This window comes from Chrysochloris asiatica, unplaced genomic scaffold, assembly GCF_000296735.1.
Source record: "Chrysochloris asiatica unplaced genomic scaffold, ChrAsi1.0 scaffold00129, whole genome shotgun sequence".
In the NCBI taxonomy this organism is placed as follows: Eukaryota; Metazoa; Chordata; class Mammalia; order Afrosoricida; family Chrysochloridae; genus Chrysochloris; species Chrysochloris asiatica.
In genome coordinates, this window is record NW_006408647.1 from 3,172,194 (window position 1) to 3,183,798 (window position 11,605).

Below are 11,605 nucleotides of genomic sequence, written 5' to 3' on the forward strand. Positions count from 1 at the left end.
ATCAATAAAATAGATAAAGGATTGGAGTCAATACAAAATCTGCAAACAGAAAGCCAGAAGGTTGAGTCAACAGAAGCCCAAATTAGTGAACTTAAGGATAAATTTCTCAATATTGGTAGGTGAGAAGAACAATCACACAAAAAATGAAAAAAGTCTAAGATTCATGTGGGACAACATCAAGAGATAAGAATTCCAGAACAGAAAAAGATACAGAAAAGATAGTCAAGAGTTGTTGCAAGTAAACTTCTCTAACATCATGTAAGACAGTAAGAATTCAAGAAGCTGAATGAAACCCAAACAGCAAAGACCCCAAAAAGAAAGTCACCAAGACCTATTCAAATCAAAATTTCCAAAATCAAAGACAAGAAAAGAATTCTGAGAGCAACTTGGGAAAAACAAAAAATTACCTACAAAGGAGAAATGATCTGATTAAACTCTGATTTCTCAACAGAAACATTGCAGAAAAGATGCCAATGGGAAGATACACACAAAACTCTGAAAGAAAAGAAATTTTGCCAACCAAAAATGACATATCAAGAAAAATATCTTTCAAATATGACAGTAAAGTTAGAACATTTGATATTTGCAGATTAACAGAAATTAAAGGAATTTTTAAATAACCATGCCAACTTTACACCAAAATACTAAAGGGAGACCTTCCAACTTAGAGCCAACAATAGCAGACAACAACCTGAGATTTACATACATGGCAACACCTTCCAGAACTCAACCCAAATACAGATGTATCCAAAGTAAAACAAACCTACCAGACTGAAAATACTCAACTAGAGGTAGCAATTAATAATGAAGACTACTACAAAGCAAAGAGGGAAAAGTGTAGTTACAGAATTTCTAAACGGCAAGGAAGTCAAGTAGATTTCAAGATAAAACAAACTGTTTTAAACTTGGATAGAAGTTAAATAAATTACAGGGCAATCTCAAAAGAAAATTAATACATGTTTGCATCAAGATAAGGGGAAACCACTAAGATTTAATAAACATTAAACAACAGCAATAAAGGCATTAACAAGAAAAAGTGCAGCCAAACTTTGTCTCTCATACTTCAGACATATTGTCAGGAGGGACCAATCAGTGGAGAAGGATATCATGTTTGGTAAGGTGGAGGGTCAGAGCAAAAGAGGAAGACCGCCAATGAGATGGACTGGCCAAGTGGCAGCATCGATGGACTAAAGTGTGTCAACAGTAGTGAGGTTGGCCCAGGATCAGGCAGTGTTTCGTTCTGCTGTGCATAAGGTTGCTATGGGTCGGTACCGACCCAATGGCACCTATCAACAACAACAACAACATTGGTGTCAGCAAAATGACATTCCATCTGAGCTATGGAATTATTAGGGACACAACTGAATTTTGTATGATTCTAAATGAGGCCTAGGAGGGAAGTGAATGCTAAGCCCATGGATCATTTTCATGCCTTCATGGGAATGACGTGGAGAAAGACTAAAGAGCCAAACAGTAGTGCTAGCATTCAAATTCAACAAGTAATGAAAATTAACAAATCAAAAAATCTCCAGGGAGAACTTCAAAGAGTGTCTTAAGTTTTAAAAGAATATTTTATTAACTAAAATATATTGAAACAGACAAATTGAAATTAATTATGCGACTCGAAAAGTTCCAGTTTCTAAGTTACAAATCAACACAAAATGGAAAAATTCAATGACATCTAAAAATGTAAGATTAATTCTTGTCATCAAGTTCCTCCACGGGCAATCGAAAATAGAGACTATGGCGCAAATGTTTCAGGGCATCTTTGGCCTGTCAGTGGGAAAAAGAAGAAGCATCCAATCAGGAATTTTATAAACTGCTATCTCTTTAGGGCAATAAACATACTTATACCACTACAGATAAATACACAGATACTTCAATTTGATATGGGCTTTTTAAAAAAGATGAATTAAAGGTTCTAATTCATCATTATGCTTTCAAAAACTATTAGCTTACTCCCTTAATAATGGTCTTTCCAGCTCATGTTAAAAACAAAACAAAAATTCTGCGATCTTCTGTATTCCTTTTTTCTCTCAACTTCAAAACATTAAAATAATAATAATAATAATAATAAATACAAGGGATCAATTTGAATCTTAACTGCCCATTCTTATAAACTTGCTAGGGAGCTCTAGTAGCTTAGTGGGTTACATGTTGGGCTGCTAACTGCAATGTCAGAGTTTGAGTCCACTGAGCACCCCATGGGAAAAAGGTGAGGCTTTCTGCTCCTGTATAAATATACAGCCTTGGAAACCATGTACAGGGTCGTTGTGAATTGGAATCAAGTCAACCACACACCACCTCTTTCACATAAACTTGCTGGGAAAATATTCTTTAGCCTTGGATTGGATCTCTTCAAGTGTAAAGAGTATCTAACTAAATTAACAACCATCACAAAAATCAAACATGCATTATATTTTCCTGTTTAGTGGTGTGGCACTGCAAGATAAGTACTGAGCCCCAATATCAATTAGAGTCATGATGTCGTCGGTTCAAACCCACCAGTCGCTCCTCAAAAATCCTATAGAGGGTCACTATGAGTCGGAACCGACTCAAGGGCATTTAGCAACAACAACAACATATAGTGATACGGAGCCCTGGTGATAAAATGGTCAAGCACTTGGCCACTGACCATCAGGAGAAAGGTGTGGTGATCTATTCCAGTAACGATTACAGCCCTTATGAAATCCTAAGAGGGAGTTCCACTATCTGAAAACAGGTGAGTATACTGGGAGGCCAGAGAGAGAAACTGTGTAAGAACCAGACTGTGGTGTTCTGAAGAGCACAGGGTTCCGAGTCAAACTTTTGGTTCATGCTCTGATTTGCCCACCTTCTAGCTGTATCTAAGTGCAACCGTGACCACGGACTGTAAGAACCTCTGTTTCCTCACCTGAAACATGGAGGGAAGGATAAAAGCAAGAGCACCACACCGATTCTTTCATTTTTAAGAAGAAACTTGAAAATGCCTTTAGAAAGGTTAAAATTATTTCCCATAGCATTCACATTCCGAAATTTCAACTTTCTGTCATTGTGAGATTGGTCCATTACCGGGCAGTGTTGCGTTCTGTTGTACATAGGGTTGCTATGAGTCGGTACCGACTTGATGGCACTTAACAACAACAATCATGTGTTTAATAGCTAAAAATCTGCAATTACACTTTATAATTGGCTTTTTCCCTTAATAATCATACTCATTGAGGAATACATTTTATTGAGTCTTGCATTTTACTGTCTCAAAGTCTTAAGATATTTTCATACATACTCCTATTTAAAGTTAGTTCCATGTAAAATACTGATGACAAGAATAAAACTGTTAAATCTGAAATTAGTATCAGATATGTCAACGATTTCACAATAGACAGAGGTTTAGCTAGGATCATGATTTAACCCATAAGCATGAGCCATCAATTGCATTTCCCTGATACTACACTCTTGTAGCTAAAAGACATATATTTACAATCAGATACCTACCTCATCAAGATCATTTTTTAACTTGTTGTATTGCTCCACATCAAAATGTTCTTGCTTTGAGTTCTTATAGAAGAAGTGAAGAAATTGCCTACCACTAACAGCTTTGTAAGTATAATCCTTTAAAAAGAGAGCGAGAAAAAGAAAATGAGCATGTTTTAAACGAACATGTTCCTGCCAGAAGAAACGACTCAGCACCACCACAGCCAAGCAGAGCTAATGAGTTACACATTTGCAGTGGTCACCAGAGAAAGCACAAGCAGATACAAGTATAAACATTTCAGTCTCATTTAAGATCAGCTGCTCCTTCAGTCCTGTTCTCACAAGCAGACAGGGAGATTTTTAGGAAAACAACCATGAAGTAAAGGTGAATTTACTGGGTGTTCTGCATTACATATTCAATTTAACCCATAAACTAGAAACATAGATGTGATATGGAAAGAGGAAACATAAATGTGATATGTCAACCCCAATGACAGGATTTGCAAGTTGTCTTAATGTTTCTCTATAGAGGCTATATATAGTTGCTGTAGACTATATGTAAATCTACAACCAGCCTCATGAAAACCAGTAAAAATGTATCCACTTATAAACAACCCCCACACACAAAAACAAACAAACAAACCCACTGCCCTCGAGTTAATTCCAACTCATAGTGACCATCCTGTATGGCAAAGTAGAACTGCCCCCTGGGGTTTCTAAGGAAGCAGACAGTCACATCTTTTCCCCACACAGCAGCTGGTAGGTTTAAACCTTTTAGTTAGCAGCTTAACCCCTGTGCCACCAGGGCTCCTTCTATAAACACCCAGATAGTAGGAATTCATTCAATAAAGCCCTTATTACTTACAAAGTTGAGTAAGAAATGTTTTGCACAGAAGTTTTTACTTAATATTTCCCTAATACACCACTCACCTGTCGAGTGACGAGAAAGTATGCAAAAAAGACCATGGAATTTGCAACTGTGAGGAAGTATGTAACAGGTTCCATGATGTCCCAGGAGTACACCCACCAAGTGAACCATGCCAATGCCCCTCCCTGAATGGACAGAAGTGCCAATCCAGTCCACAGGAGTCTGCTGATTCTAGCTTCAGAGTGAACTTCAATTCTAGCTTTCAGCTGAGAAAAGAAAGGAAATAATTATCCACTTCATTTACAGTGCATCAACTTAAGAAATAAAGGAACAAGTGCATAGCTGCATTGTTGTTGTTAGCTGCCATCGAGTCAGATGATGATGTATAGGGTTTCTGAGAGCATCTGGTGGGTCTGAACTGCCAACCCTGTGGTTAGCAGTCCAATGCTTACAGAGCCACACCAGGGTTCATAGATACATCACTTTAGCTAGAGTTGCATGCCTATTTTCTTCCAATTCTGCTTCTGGAACTTTATCCTATTTGTACACCTGCACAAATGTGATTCATTACGTATCAATCTTAATAGCAAAAAGCAAGAAAGAATGTTATGTTTATTAAGTAACTGTCCTAAGGAGGCTCTCTATGTACCACTAGAAAGAGAACTCTAGGACACACTTAGTGAAAGGGGATGACTGCACTGTGTGTAATACATTGTCCTTTCTGAAAAACATGACAAATAAAATACGTATTTGTCATGTATATTGATTAGGAAATGATTTATAATAAAAAAATACTAATGGCTATCAGGCGAGGAAGAGACGTGACCTGGGAGATTGCATGGTAGAATACTGAAGATCAATGAATGATTCATTGAAAAATACCTTTTTAAAACAACATAAAAGTCATCTACACACCTGGGCCTCACCAGATGGAATACACAGGAATTAAATTGGCTATGTCTGTGGGAAGAGACAATGGAAAAGCTCATTATCATCAGCCAAAATAAGGCCAGGGACAGACTGTGGAACAGACAAGCAATTGCTCATATACAAGTTCAGGCTGAAGCTAAAGGAAATTAAAACAAGTCCATGAGAGCCAAATTATGATCCTGAATATACCCCACATGAATGCAGAGACCACTTCAAGATCAAGTTTGATGCATAAGACACAAATGACAAAAGATCAGAAGAGCTGATATCAAGAACATACAGGAAAAAAGCAGAGGCATTAAAAAGACAGGAAAGAAAGAAAAGACCAAAATAGATGTCAGAAGAGACTCTGAAACTGGCTCTTGAATTTAGAGAATCTAAAGAAACTAGAAGAAATGATTAAGTAAAACAGTTATACAGAAAACTTCAAAGGGCAGCTCAAGAACACAAAGTCAGATATTATGATGAAATGTACAAAGATCTGGATTTAAAAAATCAAAAAGGATGAACACACTCAGCATTTCTCAAGTTGAAAGAACTAAAGAAAAAAATTAAGCCTTGACTTGCAATATTGAAGGTGTGACGCTGTGGGTTAATGTGGCTGGACTGCAAAGTCGGTTTGAAACACAAGGTCGGGGGTTCAAGCTCACCAGCCGCTGCATGAAAACCTTTTACAGGATCACTATGTTGTTGCTGCTGTTGTTATATGCCATTGAGTCATTTCCGACTCATAGCAACCCTCTGCACAACAGAACGAAACACTGTCCAGTCCTTGTCCAAGCTCACAATCGTTGCTACACCTGAGTCCACCGCTGCTGCCACTGTGGCAATCCATATCATTGATGGGCTTCCTCTTTGTCTCCAACCCTCCACTACTTCTGAATATTTAGTCACTGAAAACCTTATGAATACCAGCGGGTCACTAAGAGTTGGAACCAACTCGAGAGCACCTAACAACAACAATGGGCAAAATAGGGAGTGTAGTCGCTCCATAGGATAACCACTGGACTTCAAACAACAAGGTCCACAGTTTGAGCCCACCAGTCACTCCGTGGAAGAAAGATGAGGCTTTCTGCTCCCGTGACGATTTAAAACCTTGGGAAGCCTACACAGGGTTCTCTACATGTTGGAGCCAACTCCACGGCACTTAACAACAACAACTGGGTAAAATATTGAATGGTGCAGGAAGCATCAAAAGAAGATAGAAAAAATCCACAGCATCACTGTACCAAAAAAAAAAAAAAAAAAATTAGTTAATGTTCAATCATAACAAGATGTAGCATATGATCAAGAACCAATGGCATTAAGGAAAGAAGTCTAAGCTACACTAAAGGCTTTGGCAAAAGACAGGGCTCCAGGAACTGATGAATACAAATTGAAATCTTTCAACAAGTTGATGCAGCACTCGAGGCTCTCACTCATCTATGCCAAGAAATCTGGAAGAGAGTTACCTTTCAATTGACTAGAAGACATCCTTATCTGTGCCCAATCCAAAGAAAAGTGAACCAATGGAAGCCAGAAATCATTGAACAATATCATTAATATCACACTGAAGCAAAATTTTGCTAGAGATAATTCAAAAGGGAACAAATCAACAGCGAACTGCCATATATTCAAGCCCAATAAAGAAGAGGGTATGGAATGAGGGATATCATTGCTGATACCAGATGGATCTTGGTAGAAAGCAGACAATATCAGAAAGAGAATTACTTGCGCTTTATTTAATATGTATGCAAAGGCTTTCCACGATGGATAAAATTGAGAAGAATGAGTATTCCAGAACACTTCATTGTGGTTCATGAGAAACATGTACATAGACCAAGAGGCAGTCATTCAAATAGAACAAAAGGACAATGAATGGTTTAAAATTAGGGAAAGTGTTTGCCAGAGTTGTATACTTACAAATACTTTCACCATACTGATTCACCATGCTGAGCAAATAAACCGAGAAGTTGGATTATATGAAAAAGAATGTGGTTATCAGGATTGCAGGAAGACTCATTTACAACCTGTGATATGCAGATGACACAATCTTGCTTGCTAGAAGCAAAGAGGACTTAAAATACTGATGATGATCAAAGACTTTAGTATGGATTGCACTGCAATATAAAGAAAATTAAAATCTTCACAACTGGATCAATAAATAACATCATGATAAATGGAGAAAAGGTTAAAATTTCAACCTTTTTGTCATTTTGCTTGAATCTACAAATAAATGCTCATGGAAGCAGCAATCAAGAAAACAACAAACTGCATTACACAAATCTACTGCACAAGACCTCTTTAAAATGTTAAAGAGAAAAGATGTCATTCTGAAGACTAAGATGTGCCTGACCCAAGCCATGGTATTTTCAGTGACCTCATATGCATGTGAAAGTTGCACAATGAACAAAGAAGGCTGACAGGTGAAGAACGGATGAATCTAAATTCTGGTGTTGGTGAATGAATAAAGAAATATCATGGAATGCCAGAAGAACAAACAACTCTGTTTTGGAAGGAGTACAATCAGAATGTTCCATAGAAGTCATGATGGTGAGACTTCATCTCTTGTACTTCGGATATCTTCTCAGTAGGGACCAATTCTTAGAAAAGGACATAATGCTCGAAAAAGCAGAGTGTCAATGAAAAAGAGGAAGCCCCCCCGCCCCCCAGGAGATGGATTGACACATTGGCAGCAACAATGGACTCACACATAGTAACTGTGAGGATGGCACAGGATCAGCAGTGGTTCCTTTTATTGTGCACTGGGTTGCTATGAGTAGGAACCGATTTGACACCACCTAACAAAAATAACAACAGGGACTACAAACCACATAAACATATTACCAATTAACAATAAGTGAAGGAAAAAAAGGGAAGTAAACAATCCAAACAGTAAAACAGAAAACTCTTTCTCTACCACTTTCAAACGTTAAATTGTAATTCTGATTACAAACTTTTTACATGTCCATAAACTCTAGTCATATATGTATATACACATATTGCTAGCTATTTTTTTAAATAGCAAATAGGACCACAAAGTTTAAAGGATGTAGTTTTTCCCTTAAAAAAAACAGACTGAAAACATAAACTCAAAGTTATTTTTCTCTTTTAACTTTAATGACGTTAAGAAATCATTACTAAATTTTTAGGTGCAATTATGTTAAAGCAGAGCTGGGCATCAGGTCTGCTTTCCATAAAAAATAAATTTATGTAGTCCCCCTGTGAGCTCTCATCCCAACTCAGAGTATAAGTTTTATAGGTTGAAAGCAAAATATTCATAAATTGTCATGAGCTACTCAGTACTCATCTGCATGCGGGAGAAAGATGAGGCTTTCTGCTCCGGTAAAGATTTACAGCTTCAGAAACCCTGTACAGGGTCACTATGGGTTGGAACCGACTCCACGGCACATAACCACCACCACCATTCATCTGCACAGACATCATGGCTTATTAGGGATGAGAAGGGTGGCTCTACCACCTATTAGGAATACGCCTTTGTTGTCTCAGTTGCCTCATCTGAAGAATGAGGATCAGAGCAATACAAATTCACAGGCTTGTTGTAAGGATCAAAGTAGAAAAGAAACATATGTAAAGCACTCAGAAAAATGTTCACAAGAAGAGTACAAAGCAAACATTCAAATCAATACCAAATCCACCACCAGTAAGTCCATTCCAACTCACAGTGACCCTGTATAGGGTTTCTAAGCTTTACAAGAGGAGACAGCCTCATGCTTCTCTGATGGAGCAGCTGGTAAATTTGAAAAGCCAACCTTGCGCTTTTAGCCGACCAACATAGTAAAAATTAGGTTTTATTTTTATATACAGCCTGGTGGCACAAGCGGTTTGCAATGGTGGTGTGGTGCTGCTGCAGGTTAATGCACTGAAGCACAAGGTTGGTTTGAACCATAAGGTTGGTGGTTCAATCTCAGCTGCTGCTCCTCAGAAACCCTAGACATGGTCACTATGAGTTGAAACCAATGTGACAGCACTTAACAACAATATTAACCTAAAGGTTGGTAGATCAAACCACCCCAGCAGCTCTACAAACTCAATGGTGATGTTTCCTAACCTGTTCGAGGGGCTGCAGCTGTTTTTTCAAGTGGTCAATTTTCTCCAGTAAGTGGTTCTCCTTCTTTTTCTGATACTCATCAAAATGTATGACTGTGAACAGTCTGTGAACCAAAGACATCATGGTTTCCATCTCAGTAGCATGCTCGCTACTCATTTTTTCTGAGAAAAGACACAAGGGAAACAAGGCAGTCACCACATTTTCTCCTCCATGGTCTGTGATTTAGGGAACCAAATCTGAGCAGTAGGTGCAAAAGCACCCTCGACTGACCACTTGAGTACTCCCAGCTTAAAGGGAGGCAGCATTTAGTACTGGTCTTTCTTCCTGGCTCAGATGATTCCTTTAGTCTAGCTCATAAATCAACCCAGATAGTAGATTTAAAATTGTGCTGTTTGTGTTCTTTTGAATTTTTTGCTGTTTTTTTTTTTTTTTTTTAAATGCATATAGGAAAAGTAAAAATAAGCCAGTATCCATCTACCAGAATCCAAGAGAACACTTCACCTAATGGGTTATTAGGTCTAAACACATTTATGACTTTACTTTCATACCTGCACACAACCTAGGATCCCTTCCTCCATCACCAAATATTTATGGTTTACGAGGAAGGAAGGAGGTACAAAAACATGTAAACAAAGGTATATATCAATTTGATAAGTAACTCAAGTTATGTTTTAAACAAGTGGGATCATAGTAAACAAACAATGTACGTTGGAAAAGATGTTCCTCTAAACATTTGAAAAGAAAGCCACAGTATCAGAGTTTTTTACACAAAGTGCATTTAATTATAGATTTCTTGCATCATTCCCTGTGTGGATCTACAATACACATAAAATTATAACGTTCTGAGGGTTGTGACTATCACTGTAAGAGAACCTAAGGGAGGCAGATAAGGAACCCTGCCAGGAAGCAGTAAACTGTAACTACAGACAAGATCCTCAGTCAGTATTGTTGTTGTTGTAAGTTGCTGTTGAGTCTGTTCCAACTCACAGTGACCTTAAGTAAGCACAAAAGAACAAAATACTGCCAGGTCCTATGCCATTCTCACAATCAGTTACACTTGAGCCTGTTGCAGCGGCCACTGTACCAATCCAATCCACCTCACTGGGGTTCTTTCTCTTTTTCACTGACCTTCTACTTTACCAAGCATGGTGTCTTTTTTGAGGGACCGATCCATTGGCTTCTAAGGAGTATTTTACCTGTAGCTCCAACATATAATTTTTCTTCTGGCACTCCATGTTCCTTTAAATATTCTTCTCCAACATCATAACCCAAATGCATTAAATCTCCTAATGGTCTTTCTTATTAACTGTCCAACTTTCACATGCATATGAGGTTATTGAAAATACCATAGCTTGGGTCAGGAATACTTTAATCCTCAAACTCACATTTTTGTTCTTCAACACTTTGAAGAGGTTTAGTATAGCAGATGTGCCTACTGCAATATGTTGTTTGAGCTCTTGACTGTTGCTTCCATGCCTGCTGATAGTGAATCTAAGCAACATGAAGTCTTTGACTTCAGTCTTTTCTCCATTTATCATGATGTTATTTGTTGGTCCAGAGGTGAAGACTTTTGTTTTATATTGAAGTGCAACCCATACTGAAGGCTGTGGTCTTTGACCTCCATCATAAGTATTTTAAGTACTCTTCATTTTCAGCAAGCAAAGTTGTGTCATCTGCATATCGCAGGTTGTTAATGAGTCTTCCTGTAATCCTGATGCCACTTGCTTCTTATCCAGCTTCTCAGATTATTTGGAAATCATACAGTTTGAACAAGTATAGTGAAAGAATACAAGCCTGGTACACACCTTTCCTGTTTTTAAGCAATTCAGTGTCACTTTGTCTGTTAGAATGACTGTCTTCATGGTCTTTGTACAGGTTCCTCATAAGCAGAATTAAGTGTTCTGGAATCCCCGTTCTTCTCAATATTGTCCATACCTTGTCATGGTCCACATAGTCGAAAGTCTTTGCAAAGTGAATAAAGCACAGGGAAACGTCTTTCTGATATTCTCCATTTTCAATCAAGATCCATTTTGATGCCAGCAATGATATCCCTCTTTCATGTCCTTGTCTGAATCTGATTTGAAGCTCTGGCAGTTCCCTGTGGATGTACTGGTGCAGGTCTTTTTGAATTATGATCACCAAAATTTTATTTTTATGCACTATTTATGAAATTGCCCGATTATTTCACATTCTGTTGAGGCACAAATCTTCCAATCAGTTGGTCAGGTAGCTGTCTACCAAATTTCTTGCCACAGATGAGTGAGTACCTCCAGTGCTGCAACAGCTTTTTTTTTTTTTTTTTT

General features: G+C 38.0%; 1 protein-coding gene across 1 annotated transcript in view; it reads right to left on the reverse strand.

Annotated features, from left to right (window-relative positions):
* Window positions 1-1,695: 1,695 nt before the first annotated feature.
* Window positions 1,696-11,605, reverse strand: part of CCDC109B (coiled-coil domain containing 109B) — a 152,274-nt gene continuing 142,364 nt past the window's right edge. Inside the window, exons 5-8 of the mRNA XM_006869342.1 lie at window positions 9,303-9,463; window positions 4,384-4,587; window positions 3,475-3,591; window positions 1,696-1,773 (exon numbers count right to left, since the gene is read on the reverse strand). Of these exons, the coding sequence (XP_006869404.1) occupies window positions 1,696-1,773; window positions 3,475-3,591; window positions 4,384-4,587; window positions 9,303-9,463 (560 nt within the window). The remainder of the gene's footprint in view (window positions 1,774-3,474; window positions 3,592-4,383; window positions 4,588-9,302; window positions 9,464-11,605) is intronic.